The sequence below is a fragment of the Mustela erminea genome, chromosome 9, assembly GCF_009829155.1.
Source record: "Mustela erminea isolate mMusErm1 chromosome 9, mMusErm1.Pri, whole genome shotgun sequence".
Lineage (NCBI taxonomy): Eukaryota > Metazoa > Chordata > Mammalia > Carnivora > Mustelidae > Mustela > Mustela erminea.
In genome coordinates, this window is record NC_045622.1 from 37,126,947 (window position 1) to 37,151,084 (window position 24,138).

General features: G+C 45.9%; 1 protein-coding gene across 10 annotated transcripts in view; it reads right to left on the reverse strand.

The window, feature by feature from the left end:
- AMOTL1 (angiomotin like 1) overlaps nucleotides 1-24,138 on the reverse strand; it is a 148,206-nt gene that overhangs the window by 75,352 nt on the left and 48,716 nt on the right. For 2 of the 10 annotated variants that reach the window (XM_032356429.1, XM_032356426.1), the window contains exon 1: nucleotides 12,353-12,713. The exons of 6 other annotated variants lie outside the window; for them this stretch is intronic. In XM_032356429.1, the coding sequence (XP_032212320.1) occupies nucleotides 12,353-12,383 (31 nt within the window). In that variant the 5' untranslated portion in view covers nucleotides 12,384-12,713. Of the gene's footprint in view, nucleotides 1-12,334; nucleotides 12,714-24,138 lie in introns of those variants that run through there. 2 more of the 10 variants (XM_032356428.1, XM_032356425.1) reach the window with 2 other exon arrangements.

The window sequence follows — 24,138 nt, forward strand, 5'->3', positions numbered from 1 at the left end:
TGCTTGAACTCTACTTGTCAGACGAATGAACTCCAATGACTAAAGAAAATGTATCCGAGGAGAGGGAGCAGCCTCTCTAGAAAACACCTGCATGTGATGCATCTTCTTGCCCTTGAGGGATTTTCATAAAAGGGAATACAAATCAACAATGATATTTCGCTAGAAATAAAGGCTCCATGAGAATTACTTTTAGGAGGTGGGGAGAAAAAAAACTGTAATAATTTGCCCAGCAGGAAGTCAGGCAGTCCTGGGACAGAGGGAAAGATGTTAAGACACGATGAGTGAGGAGAAGAGGATGATGCTGTCAAGCCAGAAGACCGGAGCCTTAAAAGATTTAAAGAATAACCGCGATATCCATCAAATGGCAGAGATAGAGGAGGAAATATCCACCAAATGGAAAGAAAAGAAAAAGGGGCCAATTTTTTTCGTTCTGTTTTGGCAAATCTGCTCCTAAGGTAGTGTCAGAATCCAGGCTCTATGATTTACTACCTTCGTGAACAGAGCAAATGAGTTAACTTCTTGGTGCCCGTTACCTTATCAGTGAATGGAGACAGCAATTAGACCTACTATATAAGACCGTCACAAAGATTAAATAGAACAGAGCAATGAATGGTGTTCCAGCACATGGTAAGGGCTCAGTACATTTTAGCTTCTGTTTATGAGAATGGGGAAATGGAACAGGAATTAATGATATATATTTCACTTTCAAGAAATGATCAAATCAGGGAGCTTTTTAGAACAACAAGATGCCCAAGCAGATCAAAGATGAAGACATTAAGGGCAGCTCTCTCGGGTTTCCCCCCACCTTGGGGAGCTTTGTACTATCACTTTACTCTCTCTCAATAAACTTCGCTGCCCACCAGAAAACACACACACACACACACACACACACACACACACACACACGAAAACATTTAAAGTTTCATTTAGGTCCGACTGTTCAGCAAACTGACAAACTAAACTAAAATTACATTTTCAATTTTCCAAGCACTTGGGTTGAGAGATCTTAAAATACACCCTTTCTCTGAAAATAAGCTTACTGGTGCAATCTTAGTATCAGAGACCAAAACAAAAGCATGCATGGTGTCATCCAAAGATTCTTCAAAACTCCTAACTTGTCTGTCACCTTGGCATGCAAGTCAAGGGCTAGCTGGACCTGGAGAGGGATCAGGAACCAGGCTCTAACTTGAACAGCTCAGCTGCCTAGGAAACTCCTCTTCAGACAGAAGGACACTGGGATAGGTGGTGGAGAGAATCTGTCCTCTCTCCTAAGCATTACAAATAAGAAGGGAAAAACCTCTCTTCTTACTCCACAGTGAATTTTCCATAATGAACACTTTTGGAAATTGTGAATCTCAGGTCTGAATCAAACACAAAGGTCAACTAAGCATTGATTTCACTACTGCATTGTTGAGCTTTAAGCTTTGTTTAAAAGAGATATATAATTATTTTTTGGAGATATAGTTATTGATAAAAACATCATACTCAGCAGCGAAAAACTGAGAACTTTCCTCTAAGATCAGGAAAAAGACAAGGATGTCATCTCTTACCACTCTAATTCAACACAGCACTGGAAGTCCTAGCCACAGCAATCAAACAAGAAAAAGAAATAAAAAGCATCCACATGGGTTAAGTAAGTAAAACTGTTACTACAGGCAGATAACATGATACTATATAGAGAAAACTCTAAAGATGCTAACCAAAAAACTATTATTACTGGGAAGTGAATTCAGTAAAGCTGCAGGATAAACAGAATTAAGAGTCGGGGGCTGGTTTTGTTTTGTTTTTGTTTTTGATTTTGTTTTAACTTCTTAAGCAGAAAGAGTAAACAACACATCATGATTCCTAAATGCTTTTTCAACATTAAACAGACTTTGCAAACAAATCATGATGCATAATTAGCACTAATTTTCCTCTCTTCTTCCCAGATTGTACAACTAACTCAAATCAAAGAGGAAACTGAAAGGCAAATACAGACAACACAATCTGTGCTGTTGCCACAGGACCCCCTGACACAGCCCCACCTGATGGTTTTCCAAGGGCTCCCCTCCCTCATCTGGGAGAACCTACGGAATCTGATCTGGTTCCTCCTGCAAACGTCTGTCATAGTTCCAGCCATACAAGCTTCCTTAAGTTCCTCAAAAGCCCCACAGATGAACACATCAAAACCAGCCATTAGATCCACATCCCACATCATATAGGGCATTCAATCATACTTACCACAATTTAAAGAGATTTCTAGAGTGAGACAGCCCCACACTTCTAGTAATTTCTTGGTTGCCTCTATAGCCTCCATTTCCTCCCAAGCTCCCTGGCACAAAACACAAAACCCATGCTTCTAGAAGTTGTGGTATCTTTAACTGAAACCCATTCCCTCTTCATCAGTTCACAGCAAAGATAAAATAGTTGAAAGGCAATTCCAAATTGTTCCTCATCCTCTTCACACAGCAGAATAAACCCAGTTCAGTTTGCCTTCTGTTTTCTAATCCCTTACTCCATTATATCTCTTTTAGAATCCAAATTCTATGGGAGCAAAGGATATAGAGCCCATGCCTCATCCAGTTCCACACACATGACAGACCCTCCAATGTTGGATGGAGGACTGTATCCTTGTATTGTGTCCTCATCAAATTCTCCACCTCAGGGGCACCTGGGTGGCTCAGTGGGTTAAGCCTTTCCTTTGACTCAGGTCATGATCTCAGGGTCCTGGGATTGAGACCCCCCACTGGGCTCTCTGCTTATTGGGGAGCCCGCTTCTCTGCCTGCTTCTCTGCCTACTTGTGATCTCTCCGTCAAATAAATAAATAAAATCTTAAAAAATAAAAGAACAAAAGAAACTTCCAAATTTCTGAACATTTTATTTCTAAACTCAGGACTAAGATAATCCGTATCTCAGAGTAGATATTTTTAGATCTTACATTCTTGATTGGGGGAGTAAATACTTTATGGGATCAAATCTCAAAGTTAGCTAAAGTAAATGTACTCCCCACTTTTCATGCAACTGCTCATTTATGATCTAGCTGGCCAATCACGATCACAGGAAGATAAGTCTGCCAAGGTCATGCCCTTTTGTAAGCCTCCTGCTTATTATCTGACAGCCCCATTATATTTAAGGTTTGTGTAAGTGGTTTTGTGATACTGTTTACATTACTTTCCTAGGTGTGTTAATTTAAGGTAATTTGATTTCAGAAGACATTTTCTGGTGTTACATGTGTTCTGCAGTGAATTTAATGCTGTTCCCTAGGTACCGTATCCACTGGTTTCCATAATTCTGAGAGAACATGCTTGCTAGACCCGTTTGCTATTTTTCCTCCTCCTTGATCCCCCACTGCCCAAAAAAGATCCCAGACAGGCAATCTCATCCGCCCTTCTATCTTCAACCTTTTCCCACATAACCAAGATGCGCAATCAACCAATAGCTGCGGTGAGATTTAGAGACTGGTCCCTCAGGAAACAGGGCCCTGCCAAATTTTGTAGAGAGAGGGGGCTTACCCTTCCGAAACTTGGTTCTCAGAGTCCTTCCAAGTACAGTTCATATCAGGAAGGAAAAGGCCTGCCTCACCCCTGTCTTTGGGGGTCACATTCCTGGGTCACACTAACCAGGGCAGCCCTTATGGCCAAGAAGCAGCAGTTCAATGCGAGAGGCCTCCTTCCTCCCTGGCTCCCTGGTCACAGGGCCAGGCAGAGCCCCACCTAAGGCAGGAAGCAAAACGGGCCTGGAAGACAAGATACCTATCCCCTCGTCCTGCTCTGCCTGTTCTGAGAAGGGTGGAGGAAAGCAGGAAGGGCGGGGCAGATCAGAAGAGGTGCAGGAGAGCACAAGTGGGAAGACCTGTTGTGTGGCTGGGAGGGTTCCGGAAGCTCGGTAAGGAGTGCGGAAGCACCCAGTGTGTGGACATGCAAAGCAAGGAGACGGATGCATGAAGTATTTGGGGAGTCAGTGCAAGGAGCTGGACGTGGGAAAGGGAAAGGACCTTACAGCTTACAGAACCCTCTGAAAGGAGGCAACCATCAGGATGAGGCAGGGAGGAACGGTGTCCGAACAAGTCCAGACACCAGCCGAAGGCCCGCCTCCTGCCTCGCGTTGACAAAGGCTAGGGCAAGAGTGGAACCCACCTAAGGCAGAGGAGTCCAGGCGGGCCCTAGATCCTCTCCAGGACAAAGACCTCTGGGGCTAACTCCACACTCGCATTTCTGTTTGCTTCTCTCCAGGACCACACCCCCGGGAGAGCCCCAGCGATGGAACCAAAGCCGCAGACATCCCTAGAAGCAGTAGATACCCCTTGATACAGCCGGCTAACCTGGTAAGTGCTACCCCCAGCATAAGCCAAACGCCTTGCTGACCCTCGAAAAGAGATGAGCCTCCAAAAACGAGGTTCATGTTGACAGGTGAGTCGCCCTGCGGTATCGTCTCCCAACTGGTCCACACAGGACTTCAAGGGAGAAGTGATTCATTTCAGTCAAACGTGTGCGCCCATCCCATCTTATGAAGCCCAGCAGTGGTGCCATCCGTCAAACGGCTAACGTCTCTCTAGAAGAACACTGCCCGATAGAGCTTGCGGCACTGATGCGAACCGCTACTGGGTATTTGAACTGCGGCTCATGTGACTAAGGACTTGAATGTTTAGTTCATTGACTTTTGAGTAACTTAGATAGGCACATGTGGCTAGTGGTCACTGTGGACCATGTGGATCGAGAACCCCACGTAAAAATAAGCGGGGGCCAGATCGCATCTTCCGAAGATGCCAGGAAAAAAAAAAAAATGTCAGGGAATTCTATTTCTCTGCTGTGAGGAAGCTGACTCTTAAGAGTCCAGCACCTGTTCAAGCTCATTTCCAGCACCAAACTCTTCTATGGTCACTGCCACATCTCCACATCAACGTGCCTCCAAAACATCCCAGTTCGGAAGGCCCTCAGAGACCCCAGCCCAACCAGTCATCCACTGTGGGCCCTACTTCTCCACAAAGGCCCCGCAGATTTCACCGAATCCTTACAAGCCCCCCAGCAGCAGTGAAAGTCAGCCTCAGAAGGAGTCGTCCATCCTCAAGTCCAAGGACACTGTTCTGAAGGGGAGTCAAGGATGCTCAAAATAATAAAGGAATTTTGCAGCATGCTTTACCTTGTATGCAGTCCCTTCACGCGCGCTGTCTCGCTGAAGCCTCACAGTGACCTCACCATGTAAGTATGAAGTCAACACATTGACTTTACAGAGGTTAAGTGACTCAAGCAAAGCAATATGCCTTGTGTCTAGGAACCATTCACCCTAACTCAATGCATCTTCCAAGGAGTGACAAAAGACAACTGAGAGAAGTAAAAGTCAGGGTTGGGAAGGGGGCAGGCACAGAAGGGTAATTAGAGCAGAGCACAAAGGCAGATCAGCTAGTAACCTGAGAAGTCAATCTATTTCGATCTCCCTCTTTTAAACAGAAACACATTCAGTTCCAAAGAGTTAAGCACCTCAGACTAGAGCCAATTAAAGTGAGACTATGCTCTCAAATAGTGGTTCTCCAAGTGTGGTCCCTGGACCAGCAGGCCCAGCATCATTTGGAAACTATTTAGAAATGTATATTCTCGGGCCCCTCCAAGAGCTAACTGAAACAAAACCTGGGCGAGAGGGGTGCTCACGGTCTGTTCTGTTAAAACACGGGCCCTCTCGGTGATTCTGATGTCCACCACATTTGAAAACCACTGTTCTAACCACTGCCCCAGAACTGTACATCTGAGGTTCATTCCCTTTCCTCTGGGAAACTGACAACTTGGTCATCAAGGAAAAAGAAAGGGAGCTACCAGTGGTGAAGTTCGGGACCCATCCCGGTGACATTAGCCCTGACTTACTGTACCTAGGGTGACAAGCATGGGTAAACTCTGAAAGAGCTCCCAGAGCACACAGACCTCCTCTTTGGACAGAGAGGAAACCGTTCTTTCCTCAGAAAATCCTGGGTGATCGGTGGGGAGGAAGGTCTATTTTATAGCTAAGACTAGCTTGTGGACAGAACGTCCTAACTGTGAAAAGCTAGGTTTCTATTAGAACCGGAATTCCCGTTTCTCGGAGAAAGGACATCTATGAGAATACACATTCCAAAAACCATTGGTCTCTGTTATTTTAGTAATAATTATTATTATTATATTATAGCAGGTATTTACTGGGTACTTTCAATATGTCCAGCACTGTACATATGCACTGCTTTTTTTCACCCTCATGCAATTCCAAGAGCTGAGAACTATTACCGTCTTCATTTCATCCATGATGCTTCAGCAGGTCAAATTACCTGAGATTATACAGGAAGGAGGCAGAAGGGCCAGGAAGCAAACCAGGTCCACTGTTCCTAAACAACCTGGAATACTACCTCCTTTCTCGCTTTCACACACATACTCTCATTTTAAAGCTATCTAACTTTCTTCATACTCTGTATGTTATTGAGTCTTGAGTACTGCATTTTTATTATTTTTTTAAGCTATTACGCCATGTGCAGTTGCAAAACAGCCCTCAACCACACTCAGTTTACCGACGAGGATGACCCACACTAAAGAATTCATGGCAATACAGATACCCACAAACTGCATCAAAGGCAAGAACTGTGTTTATTCCCATCATGTGTGGGCAACCTGCCCAGGGAAGCCCTGACCCCCTCCATCCAAGCGAGCCCTCTCTGTTCAGTGCTCCTAGTTGTCTCTTTTACTGCACTTCGCACACAGAAATGTCCACACCACGACCCCACTAAGGGGTGAGCTTTTGAGGGTGGGAACATGCCCGAGTCAGCTGTATGCTTTGAGAGCACTAAAAACATGATCAACACCTAAGAGATGCTTTTTAAGATCGGTAGCCAGACATACAAATTCTTAAAAGAGGGCAAAAATGAACTACAGTTTGAACACAAAATGTAAAACTATGGGGGCGCCTGGGGGGGTGCACTCCGTTGAGTACTCTTGGCTTCAGGTTAGGTCATGATCTCAGAGTCATGAGAAGGAGCCCCATGTTAGGTTCCTCGCTCAGCACAGAGACTGCTTAAGTTTCCTCTCCTTCTGCCCCTCCCAGCCACACACTCTCTCTCTTTAAAGTAAATAAATAAATCTTAAAAAAAAAAAATGGAAAACTGGGACATCTGGGTGGCTCAGTTGGTTAAGCATCTGCCTTCCACTCAAGTCATGATCCCAGGGGATCAAGTTCTGCATTGGGTTCCCTGCTAAGCGGGGAGACTGCTTCTCCATTTGCCTGCCCCTCCCCCACTTGTGTTTTCTCTCTCTCTCTCTCTCACTCTCTCTCTGAGCAAATAAATAAATAAAATCTTTTTAAAAATGTAAAACTATGAAACTTTAAAAGCAAACACAGGAGACAATTTTGGGGATGTAGGCCTATGCCAAAGCATTCTTAGATGTGATACCAAAAGCCCAATGCATAAAGGGTGGGGGGGACCAATAAACTGGACTTCATCAAAATTCAAAACCTTTGCCCTGAAAAAGATCCAGTTAAAAAGATAAAAAGGCAAACTACATACTGGAAAAAATATATGCAAGACATATATCTGACAAAGGACACATATTTAGAATATAAGAAATCTCAGAGTTAAGAGTAATAAAAAACCCAGTCCATTTAGAACATGGGACACTAGCAGACATTTCACCAAAGGGGACATACAGATGGCAAACATGAAAAGATGCTCAACATCATTAGCCATTAGGGTATGCAAATTAAAACCAGGCTGAGACTAGAACACCTATTGGGACAGCTAAAATAATAAACAAATGCAGGTAAGGATGCAGAGAAAAACCATATCTCTCCTACGTGGCTGGTGAGAATGTAAAATTGTACAGCCACTCCAGAACACAGCTTGGCAATTTCTTCAAAAAAAAAAAAAGAGCATACAACTACCACTCAAAATCCAGCAACAACACTCCTGGGCATTTATCCTGGAGAAGTGAAAACACGTCTATGCAAAACCCTGTGCACAGATGGTCCCAACAACTTTAATTGTAAGAGCCCAAAACTGGAAACCCCCAAGTGTTCTTCAGGAGGTGAATGGTTAAACAAGCTGTGGTATATCCATACCATGGACTACTACTCAGCGATAAAAAAGAGCAGACTGTTGATAATGTGACAGCCTGGATGGATCTCATGGGTATCACGCTGAGTGAAAAAGCGAGTCCGAAAAGGTCACATACCACATGATTTCATTTCTGTAACATTCTCAAAATGACAGAGAGGGAGAAGAGATTTAGTTGTTACTAGGGTTTACAGCTATGTGCCGGGAGGGGAGAGTAGACATGACTGTGAAGGGTGGCATAAGGGTCATCCTTGAGCTGATGGAATAGTTCTATAGCTTGACTGTGACGGTGGTTACCGGAATCCACCAGTGTGGAAAAAATGCAAAGAAGTACATATATACAAACATAGATGCGTGCCTGGAGAACCAGTGAAATCTGACATGTAGCGATGTCGGCTTCCTGGTTCTACTGTACTTTGGTTATGTAAGATGTTACCAATGGGGGAAAATGGGTGAAGAGTACACAGGACCTCTCTACTATTTTTGCAACTTCTCATAAAGCTATAATCATTTCAAAATAAAAAGTTTTTTTAAAAGGGAACTACAGGCTTTTTACTTAAAACAAAACTAACGAAAAAGAGGTATATAGACCTGCACTACTGGTCAGTGAGATCCCAAACACAGATTTAAAGGCACATAGTAGGTCTGTGTGATTTCATTTTTTTTTTTTTAAAGTTAAATCTGATTCTCCAGAGTCTTGACAGGAATACATTTCCAAACATCTTACAGCTACTTCCCCATCCTCCTCATAAAATGAAAAATTTTTAAAAAGTCCTGATGTGTGAACCCCTTTGGGAATCCAGGAGTCCTATCCTAAGTGCCTGGAATGAATAGACCCTGTTGCACAAGAACAGAGGTCAAGGGCCTCACAATTTAGAGAACAGGCAACGAGCCACACACAAGCCCAGGCGTGGCTTCCTTCAGCAAAAGTAGAGTACGGACCCACCCACAATGGCCAAGCTTTAAGTGATGCCTTTCTTCCAAAACAAAACAGTCAAACCAACAAAATAATTTTTTTTTTTAAATCGCTAAGCAAACAAACAAAAACCTCAACAACCTCAGACTGTTTCCAACAAACCTTATAATCAAATATGTCCTCTGAGTTGACCTCCAACTTACCCCTTGCTTTTCAAGTATTCCATTGCCTAGGAATTCTGGGACACAAGAGCCTACGAAAATTAATGAAAAAATAGGAGGAGAAAAATTATTCAAAACGCTAGAGATTTCCTGACCTGAGCTGTTTCCATATGCATTTGAAATGCAGATAACCACAGGAGGGTGAGGGGGGGGGGGTGGGGGCGGGATGCTACTTTGGGAGAATTTTGCATATCAGAACTACTAAAGGGGGGCACCTGGGTGGCTTAGTGGGTTAAAGCCTCTGCCTTTGGCTTGGGTCATGAGCCCAGGGTCCTGGGATCGAGTCCCGCATCAGGCTCTCTGCTCAGCAGGGAGCCTGCTTCCTCCTCTCTCTCTGCCTGCCTCTCTGCCTCCTTGGGATTTCTGTCTGTCAAATAAACAAATAAACCTTAAAAAAAAAAAAAAAAGAAAGAACTACTAAAGGGTCTTACAAAGTTATTTCCTTTTACTTTACAGGCCTGGAAAATCTTTCAGATTTTTACAATTTTCACTAGCAATTCCCTTGTTTCAGAAGTCATTAATTATTATTTGTTTAAAAGCCTTATGTTATACAGTACTTAATCATTTTCAAAGTAGTTTCACAAATTACTACGAAGAAAACCAGCCCTGGTACCTAGGGGCTGCACTTTTCCTTGCAACTCTCACCAGCCAGGCTGCCTTCTAATTTCAGTTACTTCGGACATCTTTCCCCCAGGCCCTGGGTCTGCTCTCCTCCACAGGGGGAGACTTCAAAACAAAACAAAAAAAACCCACATCTCTACCAAGCCTCCAGACTCACTGGCCAAGGGCAGACACTCTCAAGTCTAATCAGCAGAGTGCCTTCCCATAAAATTACTTACACTTCTACATCCATGTGCTTTTCTCAACAACAGCACTCTGAAATCTCATTTGAACTGAAAGTCCTCCATCTGCTTCCATGAAAAGATGTATTTTTAAATGCTTTGATCTCCACAGGCCCTTCTGTACAGTAGTGCTCTTCACCTTCCGCCAACAGCACAGAACCTATAAGACCAAGACTTCTGTGCATTTTAAAAAGAAGAGGGAGGATGAATTAAAAAGCGTGGCACCTTCTCCCCCTCCTTTCCATTTGCAGAGTTTGGGCTTCCTTATAATCCTGAGAAATGTATCTCACAAAAGTCAAACTATACCTATCCTAAAACTAAATATCTCCCAGAGCCCACCAGCGAGACTAGAGGCATCTCTAAAACTTCTACTCTATGTCTTCCTCCTTTTCATTATGGTCAAATCAGTGGTTTCCAACACTTTACTCCTTGGCAAAAACAGTTCAAAGTGTATTCAACTACTGTTCCCACACAATTCCCATAAAGATGTTCATGGTAGATGCACGAACATGCTCAGAACACTAACCGGGGAAATAAATTTCAAATTGGTCTAGATTCTTCAAGAACTTGCAACCTAGGGAACCCCCTTAACCCCTACCCTAGGTCTGCCATCTACCGGGAGCTACTAGGGTCCAGCAGCGGTGGGCTGCCAGGAGTGGTCGACAGCCAGGGGAAATATTAAGTCAGTTTGGCAGGGACCCACAGGCCCTGCAGAGAGCAGTAATTGTTCAACATCTCAAGTCTTGACTTTTCACTTCCCGAAAAGGAAGGAAGTTTTTTGGGATAGCAGCTATTAATATCCCTCTATTTACTCGCTCATGGCAAGTAACGCTGTCTGGGGTAGTCCAAAGCATCTTTGGAGATCATAATTGGCTCTCGTGACCTCCCACGTCCGCTACCAACCAACGACTTTATAAGCAGTACAAAAACTCGATTCTCATAATATGCCCTGAAAGAAGGAAATGGGCAACCATGTCGGCACTTGATCGGGACAGAGCAAAGCAGCTGAGAGACCAAGGGCATAAAACATTCAGTCCCAACCGCGAAAGCCACGGGAAAGGCGCCCCTCTACCGAAGCCCCCTGTCCAGGTGATCCGTACGGTAGCCGAGCATTTTCCAAAGCACTGCCACTTGAAGACAGGACACCAACACCCAAGCCCAAATGGCAAACCCTTCAAACAAAAATGGAAAGGGAAAGTCTTCCCAGCCACCAATCAAGCCACTACAGAGTAGGGCGTGGCGCGGCGCGGGAGCTGCGGGTAGGGAGCCGGGATTCCCAGCCTGGCCTCCTAATGGGGAAAATTTGGAAACGTCGTGGCGAGCTCAGAGCAGGAGGCAGAGGCCCTCGAGGTGGGTGCGCGCGCGGCGTCGTGGGTTCCGCCGCCTCTTGCTCCAGCCCTGCAGCCTACGGGGCACGTTCGGCCCTGTCCCGGCGCAGGGCCCCCGGCTCCGCAGGGCTGTCAAGGGCCGACGTGCCAATCTCCCTCCTGCCACAAATGTCACATTCCAAGAAAAACCAGTTCCACTTGGAAAGTTTAATTTTTCCCCCTAGAAACCAGATTCTTTAAAGGCGGCACTAACAGCGAGGGAGAGCTAAGTCTAACTCCCCAGTTTCTAAAAAACTTTTCCGGGGAGAACAAAGGAGCAGCAGCAAACGCGATCCGAGCCCCCCGGTCTGGAGCGCGACCCCCTGGCCGCCCCCACCCGGCAGAGCCGAGACTTCCCCGCGGGGCAGGAAGGGTCTGGCCGGGGCGCCGCATCCCGTCGGGCGGGCCCGTGCGCGCGCCTTTGTCTCGCGCGGAGGGCAGCGGCCACCGGCGCCCCGCTTCCGCCCCCTCCCTCGGCCGCCGAGAGACCCGCGCGCGGGCGCGTCCCGGAGAGTGAGGCATGTGGCAGCCCCCTCCAGAAAGGCCAGCCCCGCGTCGGGGGCGCGCCCGCACCCCGGGACCCTGGCCCAGCGGGCCCACCCAACTTCCAGGCTCGGATGGGGCGCGGGGCGGCGCGGCGCGGCGATCCGACCCGCCGCACCGGGGGCCTACAGCGTGGCGCGGGAACAGAGTTCCGCTTCTTCTTCTTTTTTTTAAACCAGTCTGGGTAAGGGAGAGCAAGATTGCGGCGGCTGACATTCCCGGCCACCCGCGCCGAATCGGCTGCCCAAGCCGCTGGGGAGCCTGGCCGATCTCCGCCCCGGGTCCCCCGAGGAGGAGCCCCGTGCCGGGAGCAGCAAGGGGGTGGGGGAGCACCGGTCGGCTGGGTCCCTTGCGTGGGAGCTTCGGAGGCGACCTCCCCGCACCCTGAGCGGGGACTGGTTACCTTTCACCGCAGACTCACAAGTTTCCCGGCGCAACTTTGCCTTCCACATGAGGCGACCATGGCTGGCTCAGTGGCGCGGCTGGGGGAGGCGGCCGCCAGGCAGAGTGCTGGGCATGGCGTGGGGCAGCGCGGGGAAGCGGCGCCCGACAGTCAGCCCCATTCACACAGGAAGGAGAGAAATGCCAGGGCTTCACCTCCAGCCGCGAAGCCGCCTGCCGCCGCTGGGTCCTAGAGCGTCCCGCGCGCTCCACCGCTGCCCGCGCTCCCGGCTCCCGGCTCCCCGCTCCCCGCGCTCGAGCCGGGGAGGGTCGTCGGGCTCGTCACCGTAACCCTACACTCCACCCCCGCCGCGGCGCCGGGCCGCTGGGCCCTAGAGCCCGCTTGTCTCCGCTCGCCTCCCCTCCCGGGCCGGGACCTCGCCTGCTGAAATTGCCCGGAGCTCAAGATGACGTGTCTCCCCGAGAGTTTAGGAGGGCGACAGCCTCCGCCGTTTTGTTCCCTGCCGAGTCTTAATTAATGTCAGACTCAACAATTCTCCCTCCTTCGAGTTTCTCTTCCTTCCCAGCAGGCCCACTCGGGCAGAAATCAGTTTCCCGGTCTGCCCTCAGTGTCCCTATTAGAGTATGTTCAGGATTTTTTTTTAAGTGGAATTTCCAGGTGAAAAGCGGTCAGGCTTCTCTTTGCATTCCTCAGGCCCTAGTTCACACACTGGTATTGGGTGCCGAGCTGCTAAATTAGACTCTGTTGTCAAAAGTCGACAATCCGGCTGTTATTAAGAAACACTACTACCCATCCCATTATACTCAATTATACTGGGCATACCTCTGGAGCCTTGATCTGGAAACCTGGAACAAGGCAAGCATAGCCCTCCTCCCTAGCTTTCAGGGACCTGCTCTGCTGCTGCCAGGTTGAGAGACCAGGGAGTAGAATAGTTGCTGCGGAAGACGTTAAAAGGACAGTCTGTGCACACCACACCTCTTATCTTGTGCTCCTCTCCTCTCTTTGTCTTCTCACCAGACCAGGATTTCTTCTGGGATTCCTGCCTGGACTGTAGCAATTACCCAATTAGTCTGCCAGTGCTTGTACCCTTATGCTCAATTCTGGTGGACTGTGTATCCAGATTCCAGACTGTTCTTCTGATTCGTCTGATGGCTCAGTGAGTCTGATAAAACCCAAATGCAGTAATGTAGCAATCATGTATCAAATACCTACTCCATTTAAAGTCAGCAGCATTAGGACTTGATAGCGCATCAAAGAAAGAAAAGAAGCAGCAGCTCACCAGCCTTGCTAGGGTTTATTCAAGTGGACAAGATATGCAACCAGAAAACAGGAAAGCGCTGGTGATGCCTGAAGAATGCGGAGTAAAGGACTGACTCCATGCAGAAAAAAGGGGAGGCTTTTTTTTTCCTAAAGATTTTATTTATTTGACAGACAGAGATCACAATTAGGCAGAGATGCAGGCAGAGAGAGAGGAGGAAGCAGGCTCCCCGCAGAGCAGAGACTCGATGTGGGGCTCGATCCCAGGACGCTGGGATCATGACCTGAGCCGAAGGCAGAGGCTTTAACCCACTGAGCCACCCAGGCGCCCAAAAAAGGGGAGGCTTGAAGGGTAGGTAGCATTTGTAGGAAATGAGTCTAGAGTGGGGAAAAGACAATGGATAGGAAAAGGAGGGAAAGAAGGAAGGAAACGAACATTTATTAACTGCTCCCATTAGATAACACACTATATCCTAGGAGGCAAAAAGTTTAATAGTTATAAGCATCCACTGCAGGGCACCTGGGTGGCTCAGTGGGTTAAAGCCTCTGCCTTCAGCTCAGGTCATGATCTCAGGGTCCTGGGATCGAGCCCCGCATCGGGCTCTCTGCTCAGCAGGGAGCCTGCTTCCCTTCCTCTCTCTCTCTCTCTTGCCTGCCTCTCTGCCTACTTGTGATCTCTGTCTGCCAAATAAATAAATAAAATATTTAAAAAAAAAAATAAGCATCCACTGCAACAAAACAGGTGTAAGTTGAGTGACAGCCCACTCACTGTATGACCTTGGGAAAGTCACCAGACTTCAGTTTCATTTCATTTTCAAGGTGACGGAAATAGCCATGGAGTAGAGGTTGTAAGGTTGGAATGAAGTAACAAATGAAATACTTAGCATAGTGCATGTAAGCGCTGAACGTATATTTGCTATTATTATTTCAATCAACCCTTCAATAGCCCTGTGAAATAGGGAGCTGATCTGGGAAACGGTCCAGGAAGCAATGACATGCGAGTCCAGGCAAAGGTGATGGGAAAGGAAGAGCGAGATATCATCCAGATATCGAATCTTTGAAGATACCAAGCACAGTGAAGATACCAAATCTTGAAGCAAGAATTTTACTTTTTCCAGTGACTTAGATAGAAGGAAGAACAAGGTAATCAAGTTAAGCCAGTTTTGAGCCTGGGCCATAGGAAGAATAGACCATTCCTGGAAGGATGGGTCATTGGACCAATGCTGGGAGAAGCTGAGTGAAGAGGAAGGACTGGTTTGAGAAAGATGTTGAAAGACTTTACCGTCCTCTGGGCAAGAGGAAAGAAGGAACAAGAACTGGGGTAAGAAGCAGAGAACAGAGGTGTAGAGAAAAATATAAATGAAGCCATGAATATCGATTTACTTGGAGAATGCCCAGGACAACAAAAGTAATAAACAGGGAAAGGAGGAGGAAGAAGAGGGCAGACTGGAGAAGGAGAAGAGTGGGAAGGTTTAAAATCACAGAAGCCAGAGGAAGTTGTGAGAGGGTCCCTCTAGCAAAAGCTCGGGATTCCCAGACTTCCCATGAAGTGGTGGGTCCTGCTTGTGGGCCCCACAGTCAGCTGACCACAGCAGGTGGACCTAGCCTGAGCTCTTCAAATTGAATACAAAGGAATAATACAAAGGCCAAATACATGGCAGGTCAATTTTTCCCCTCCATGACCTGGGTTTCCTCAGCTACTAATAATCACCCAACAAATATAGAAAACAAATAATCTTCCACATCAACTATATCTGAAAAAATATATAGCTGGGAATCTGTTGTTCAAGAACTAAAGCCTGAGAAAAAGGCTTCAGATTTGACCAGCAGCAGGTCATTAATACCATCTTACAGTATATTTGGTTGCAGACTGCAACACGTGGCTGGGGCTAAACAGAAACAAGGTGTGTCGACAACCGAACCTGAACTCAGCTTTACTAGCGGTAAGGTAGCTCACCAGACAGCATCTGTGTTGTCTTTGGGTCTAGATACTCACTCTAAAGGTCAGCATTCTTTCTACAGTGACCTGGTTGTCTTTTACTCACTCCCAGGAAAGCCAAGAAGGTGATGGAACAATTCCAGCCCTCTTCGGGACAATGCGAAGAACAGTCTTTAACTCCAAACAGGGCACATACTAGGATGCTCCAGACCAGATGACAGAGGCATCCAGGTGGAGGAGAATGCACATGGTCTTTAGAGTCAGTCCTGAGTTCTAGTCCTGGGTCCACCTGTTTCCAGCTATGAAGAGTAACATAACATGAGCCTCAGCCTCCTCCTCTGGAAAATGGGAATAACTGCCGTTACCTCATTGGCTTATTGTGAGGGTTAAATTTAGATACTACGGATCAAGCGCTAGACACACAATAGAAACCCAGTAAAAGAAACCCTTCTCTTCTCCCCCAGTGATTTGAAACACCAAGGAATTGAAATTCTCTATTAAAATGCAAACCTCTTTTCCCCTCACTCTTCTTCTCTGCACCCTCCAAACACACCCCTTCAAGTCCTTGTCAACTACTGCATGGACTAGGATGGGCCCTAAGAATGGGCCTGAGCTTGCCAGGAGGGAAACAACAGATGGCAAAAAGAGAATGGTCATGACCACACCAGGGACAGTTCCTGCCAGCATCACCTAAAACGGATCCCACTCCCTTTGGGAGTCGCCAGTCAATGCCTGTTGAGTGAACAAACCAGTGATTGGATGTAGCCAGGCTGTCCTTATCAAAATGCTTGTTTTGCTTCCAGAACACGTAAGGGTTTTTTTTTTTTTTTTAAAGGTTTTATTTATTTATTTGACAGAGAGAGATCACAAATAGGCAGAGAGGCAGGCGGGGGTGGGGGTGGGGGACCGTGGGAAAGCAGACTCCCCGCTGAGCAGGCTCAATCCCAGGACCCTGAGATCACGACCTGAGCCAAAGGCAGTGGCTTAACCCACTGAGCCACCCAGGTGCCCCATAAGGAGATTTTTTTAAGCCCAAGTTCTGTAATGCTTCCCAAAGTGTGATTTATAAACCGGAAATGTACGAGGTTCAATGTCTGATGTCCCCACCTCCAAATTCTAGAGATTCAGGATCTCTAAGGGTGACATCCTAGAATCCGTTCTGACTTCTGGCACACTGCAGTTTGAGGGGCATGAACTACTGTCTCTGACTGGCTCCTTGAGGTCACGGTGCTCTAGTGATTCTCCTTCAGAAGCATTCACTATCTCAGAGCTTAGTATGATAAAGGTCAAGGATGATGGGTGGCATACTAGAAGTTAAAAATAAAGCATTATAGGAGCACAATGGAGTGACTGATACTCTGAAGCAGGCAACTAGCAGGTTCCAAGAAATCCGAGGGCTGAGAGAAGCAGGAGACTACCAGCAAAGACATGGACACAGGAAAGGAAAGCGCACGCTGTCCTGCTTCTCAGCACTGCCTTTGAGCCCCTTCTGCTTTTCGTAAGTGTACAACCATCATGCCCACCACAGGTATGATCATCGCCATATTACTGGCAAGACAGTTTTTCCCAAGCTTTTCTTTCAGTTCTCTGTTTTACAGGGACAATGGTTGTGATTTTTGCCTGCTTGTTTCCAAAGACAAAATCATGTTCTCAAATAAGCTTTCTCATGTGGCATGTGCTTCCTCTGACACATGACCTGCCTCCATCTTGCAAGTTGTTGACAGGAGCAAAATTCAGGGAATAGTGGGAGGGCCTCCAGTAGATGGGGGGTGGGTGGCAGGGGATATTGTGTGCAGAGAGGGAGGAGCAAGGGATGAGCCTTTGCTGGGCCAGAGAGACTAAGAATGGAACAGTAAAAAACAAAGAAGAGGAAGATGTCAAGGGCAAGTGGAAATACACAAGGTACAGCACCTCTGGACTTCTGGAAATACTAGGTGCTGCTTTTAAGAGGAATTCACTGTTATATAACAGAATAGGGCATTTGGAAACCCTCCTCCATTTGAAGCTTACCAAGGACTCTGTTGATTATGAAAAAAAATTTCCCAACAAATACCTATTAAGTACCTACTAAGGGCCAGGCTCCGTGCTACCATCCTACACAGGTGTTAGGCTCATCTATTAAGTTATAGATCTCAGGCCTGTTTGTCTGGAGGTTTTTAACTTCACCACCCATAACTACACACCAGTCTCTTCTTGCCCGTGGCTTTCTCCTGTGAGTGTGCTACCTAGTACACGCTCAACACCTAATTTGATTTATAGAAAACACAACCAGCAGAGGGTAGACACGATAATGTCCAGGGAGAAGGCATACACACAAAAATGCTAAGGAGGAAGAGTACTGACAATGTCCCGGAACAAACCTGGGGTCAGATCCTGACTCAGTAACTAGGAATTCTTTACTAAGAGGCTGGCAAGTAGCAGGTATTTAATAAATAATGATCATTTCAATTATTAATTGCTACTCTTACTCTAGAAATCATGGGAGTATTGAAAGCTCATACTTTTTGGTTGATTCGTTTCTCAAGCTTTCTTAGTAGCCGCACTACTGACATTTTGGACTGAGTGTGTCCCTTGGTAGGGACTGTCCTGGGCACTGGAGGGAGTTTTTAGCAGCACTCAATAGATGCCAGGAGGAACCTCACCCCAAGCAGGGGCAACTAATAATGTCTCCAGATGTTGCCAAATGTCTCCTATGGGGTAAGATTACCCCCCGCTGAGAACCACTGGGTTATAATGAATGGTGCCCGTTTACAGGCTCTGAAGCTTCTGACCATATTGATCATTGAGTTGTTGGTGGCTCCACCTGCAGATGAGCAGGAGGAAGCCTCAGTTTTGGTCATCCTGCAGCATATCATGATAAGGTTATTTCTTCCTTTTGCTCTTTTCATGAAAAAAATAATAATTATTATGTTTTTCTCTATTTCCAAGGATAATGTAGACCATTTGGGGTTTTTTTCCCCCTAAGCTGGAGTCATAATGAGTTTCTAAAACAATGGCAACATAAAATCACTATGAAAAACAAGGATTGTCACAGTAACTGGCAATAGCTCAGGTCAGAATGTTCGTACTTAAGAGCCCTTGTCGCCGCTATTCTGAAAAGGACTTTTGGGTGTTTTATTCTGAAAATATGTTTTTTCTGTTCTTAGCTATAGCAACAGAAAGAAGGAAGGCCCCTCCACAACCTGTACAGAAGTTCTGGTTCTTTCTGGAATATGCACTAACTCTCACCATTCCTAATGGCTCCAGCCACTCTGGATGGCTCAGTTCAGGAGAAAATAAATTATGTTACAGCATAAAGTTTGAGTTGGGGGAAGAGTTCAAATTCACATCTTAACTGATAAGTTGTCCATCCAGAAATGCAAAAGTATTTATTGTGTGTCAGCGATAAAGCCAGTACAATGCTAAGCAAAACAAGTCTTCAGAAAAGTTCAGGGTAGAGGGGGGAATAATTAGAAATAACTAGAAAAAAGTAAGACCAAAAACAGAAGGACTGAATAGAAGGATTCACCAAAGGCACAACAGAGTTTGAAAGAAAGCAGAGCTATAGGAGAGCAATGGCGTATTCATTCAATCGTTCCTTCAAAACATATTATTGATGACATTGACTAATAAGCTACATACTCTGCCAGGTGTGTCTCCAAGATGGTGCAGGAGAAGGGAGAGCGTCCCAGCTGGGCAAACAGCATGTGCAAAGATTCTGAAGCAGAGAAGAGCTCAATGAGAGGGAAGAGCTTAAAGGAGACAAAGGGAGGAGAGGGCCTGCAGGGATGGGTCCTGGAAGAGTTCCACGGGAATGTTACCAGTCTCCTCTACCCAGTGTCTGCGAACGGTCCCTTTCCAGTAAACCTATATGAGGTAAGGTGTATACAAGAGGAACTTCAGATTAAGTGGGAGAGAGATAAGGAACATCAGAAAATGAACAACTTGGGATAAACAATAACAAGAGGACCAAATGGAAGCAACCTGAAAGCCATCTCTCCAGAGGCTTCCAGTGAGTCCTATTGACAATGAGGAAAAACCCCAGATCCTCAGCACCAGCAGGGCAGTGGTTCTGAAACTTTACCTGCATCATAGTCACCTGAACAGTTTGTTCAAACAGAGAGCAGTCAGGGGTGTACCCCCCCCAAGATATTCTGATTCAGGGGGTCAGGGTGGGGCCCAGAATTGCATTTCTAACAAGTTCCCAGATAGGCTGATGCAACTGGTCCATGGGCTACACTTTGAGAACCTCTGGTACAAGTCATTTGGGGACCTACATTTCCATGTACTCCAAATCCCAGCCTAAATGAAGGAACAGATCTCTTGCTTATTGTAGAAGAATGATCAGAACCCAGTGTTCTGTCTTGACCCAGCATGCACAGAGTGATGTCTCTTCTGTGTCTGGTGATTTCGTGCATGTTCTCATTTTATCCGTACCCAACGCTCTGCACAGCAGGCGCTATCATCTATGTTTTACACATGAGATAAAGAGACAAGGTAAGATTAGGCGAATTTCCAGAGATCACGCAATACACAAGTGACAGACGCGGGATTCGAGCCTGTGTTCAGAGTGGAGCTGTGTTGCTTCCCAAGCAGGCAGCTCTTCCTCTCCTTCCTCCTGGAGAGATGCCTCTCCGTCCTCCAGGCCTCACCGCACCACTAGAAAGCACCATGTGGCCTGCCCCTGCTACCATTAGTGATGAATCTAGGTGGTCTCCGTTGACTCCTGAGGGCTGCTAGCGTTTTGACCTTGTTACTAAGTTCTTCGCTTTCCGTATAGGAAGGAGCAAGATCTATGAACGAGACACGTGACAGACCAGAGGTCGTTTTCTGTCTGTGGCACTCAGTACGGAGTTGTAAGTATTCTAAAACACAAGCTGAGCAGTCAGATGGGCCTGGGACCAACCTCCCCTCTGACACTTATTGGTTACATGACTGGTTATGCGACCTGACTTTATTAAAGTTCAGTTTTTCTTCTTTTAATAATTAGTAATTACAAGTAGCATCCACCTTAAGGTGTTGTGAGAAATGCATGAGTCAGTTTCATGTAAAGTATGAAGCTCTTCGCGTGGTGCTTAGCAAGCAACAAACACTCTGTAATTATTAGCTATTATTACTACCCTGTTATGCATTTTCTTTCAAAATATGGTCATTGTAAGAGGAGATTTAATTGTTGCTGTGCTAGATACACGGTTTCTTTTTGTTTACATTTCTCGAGTGTGGGACTATTTCATTGGTAGATCCAGGAAATATGAGCGACTGCATCGTGATTTGAGCTCCTCCTCTCCCCAATTAAGAAAAAACATCCCCATATACCCTTATAGACAAAACAGGGGGAAAATGGATTTGATATTTTGGGTAAATTTAAAATATTAAGAAACCATTGCCAATGAGTATGGATTGGTGGAGTGACAGTAACTTGGACGGGAGTTTGAGATCAAGGGGTCTGATGATCCCACTATGCCCAGTATTGGTCAAGCTGTGTGTGAGGCCACGTGCTCAGTTCTTGAAGGCAGGTTAAAGGGAAATCTTCCTCACCTAGAGAGCACTCTGCAGGTGTGAAGCAGGATGGAATGGAGAAAGCAGAACGTGTTAAGAAAGGTCCATTGTGCGGACAAGATTAAGATACAATTCGATAGCTATCTTCAAATATTTTGGTAGCTTTCAGAAAGAAAGGAAGAACAGACTCATTCTCTATTTGCCATACAACACTCTAGAGCATTGTTTTTTAAATGGTAGTTGGCAACCCATTAGTAGAAATCAATGCAACAGGCTAAGGAGCATTTTAAATAAGTAAAAGAGAACATAATGGAAAATACCAGATGCAGCCAATCTAATAAGGATAATTACTATCCCATATACCTTCTGTCTTAGTTATATTTATGTTAAAATTTGTATGCATATGTCTCAATGTAAAATGTATCCTGATGTTGGGTCACAGAAGAAAAAATGTTGAAAGCTCTAGAAGACAAAACACAGACCACTGGGTGCAAGAAACAGGAAGTCGAGTTTTCATTGCCTTGCTACAAAGAAACTGTTAAAATAATGGTCCCTGCTTGGCAACACCAGGCTTACTCAGGCGGGGGGAACCCGCCCAACACATACATCACCCCTCCGGTGATGCTCTAGCACAGGCTGAGTGCTGACGCCCAGCAGGAGGAGGGCACCGAGTGTCCACCCCTAGGAGGACACGGAGATGTTCTGACTCCCCAAAAGAGAAAAGATCAGACCTGAGAGTCTGGTTATAAGAGAGAATAGAGAAAATTAAAGCCTAAATATCCAGACTCCAGAAGCCATGTGGCCTACGCAGGAGAAGGAGTTGCTCTGAGTTGATAGGTTACACACAGGGAGCATGGGTCAAATCCCTGATGTTGTTTAGGATTCCTACTCTTGGACGGATTAGTTTCCCACCTCCTTTTCTAATTGAGGTGATAAAAGGACTCAGACATCAGCAATCAGGTCTCATTGACGGAAGCACCTAAATGGAGTCCCATGTGGACTGGATACCTGGTGATAGGAACTGAGCTGTGTTTTACCACGCCTCCTAAAACAGCAAACTAAAATCCAGTGCAAAGAACAGAGAGTCCCCAGAGGCTGCTCCCACACTGAGGGCTGCCCGATAGAACACCGGGCACCCGTTGCATTTGAATTTCAGAAAAGCAACAAAATTTCTTTAGTATAGTATGTCTCCAATATTGCAGAGAACATGCATACACTTTAAAAATATCATTTGTCGTTTTTCTAAAATTAAATTTAACTGGGTATCCTCTGTTTTTGTTTGTTAATTCTGACAAATACCTGCCCACACTGGGTTATGTCCCTACACCCACCTTACAGGATTCCTTGGTGTCTCCTTCTGTAAACAATGTGGAATGTCAGCACCAACTAGCTGATAGTACTAAAACGCAACAATGAAGCTAATAATGGAAAACAGGAGTGAAATTCAAATGAACATGGTGTTAAAGGCCTTGTCCCACTGAACTCCCCTGGGCTAAATGTAAGGAGCTTTAGAGAGCAGGACAGACTCTGTGAGCCATCAGGACTGGCCCAGCATTTAAGGAAGGAGTTAATGGGGTCACATTCCCACTTTGTAGAGTTTCCATGCTAAACCCCAGGCAGAATGAGAGAGAAGAGTCAGCTTCGTTCACCTGCTCTCCATTATTCAGCATTCAGTGATGCAATCCCTAAAGGAGGAGGTGACAGCTTTCCTAAGACAGACATGATGCCGTTCATGCCTGGCACCCTTGCTCTCTTGCAGGTCATGCTGGGAAAAATGGATCTCCTCCAGAAAGCCTGCCAGGCCTCCCCTTGACCTCCATGATTGAGTCAGGCTCCTCTTCTCTGGGGTCCCAGGCCCTCCTTATGTTCTTCCTTGATTGCACTTACCATAGTAATAATAATTACAACCACATGTGGAATGTCAGCTACTTTGCATTTATTATCTTATTCAATCCCTTCCAATAACCCTATGAAGTAGGTATTTGCATTCCCATATCACAGATGAGTAAACTGAGGTCTAGAGAATTTAGATAACCCAAATCAAGGTCCCCGGTCAGTAAGTACTCAACAGCTAGAGGAGCCAGAGCTCCACTTTTTAAGTTTTCTGTTAATTGGTCTTTCTCCCTGACTGAGGTCATCATTTCTTTGAGGAGAGGATTGTGTCCCTTCACCCTGCTGCCCCCAAGCCTAGCCTGCAGTGCGCAACAAGTTGGTATGCAGGATTGTAAACGGATCAGCCCATATTTTTACAGTCAGATAGACCTGATTGCAAATCTCGGTTCTGCCAAGAATCTGCCACTGAGGTTCAGGAGTCTGGATTCTCATAATTTACTCTGGAATTCAGGATGGTGGGTTAAGAACCCAAGCAGTAAAGACCAGAGCTAGGCTCAAGCCCTGGCTCTACCACCCACCAGGTGGGACTTGGCAAGTCATTTAACTTGTCCAAGCTTCAGTTCCCCATCTGTAAAATGAGGCAAATCCTAGTACCTGCCTTACAGGATTGTTTCAAGATGACTGACATAAATTTCTTAGCCAGATACTTAATACATGGAAAACACTCAACAAATATCAGCTCTTTTTATTATAGTGCATTTAAAACTGCCATTTGAACTGGAGTAAATAAATTTTGGTTAACTACTGGCATACGTATTACAAATTTTAAACATAGTTTTTATTCAGGAGATCAGAACCTGGGGGAAATAAGCCCCATCACGTAAATAATTTAGGGGAAACTTATTTTAAAAGAACTAATCAAAGCAGAATTTAGTCTTTTTAGCATGTACACAACACTGAAAGAGTTCCCAGAAAAAGAAAGAAATATCCATGAGAATGTCACAATGGGAGTGTGGGATCAGGGCTACCATGATCAGTTGTGTAGGCTGCTCACTGCACAAGAGTGCCAGGCTGAGGGAGTGAACGAGGCAGAGGTGGGAGGCTGAAATCTAGCAGGCACTTTACCCACTAGACTGGGAACACTGTCCCTGCTCTTCATCCACCTGGAGGGGATGATTTTTTTCCAATTTGTTCAAAGGTACTCTGAGTTTGTGGTGGCTCTGGCTTTATACTTTTGTGGTTGATTCTTTTTCCCTTTTCTCTTCTTTCAGCGTCACTATTTGAATAGGAGAGGAGA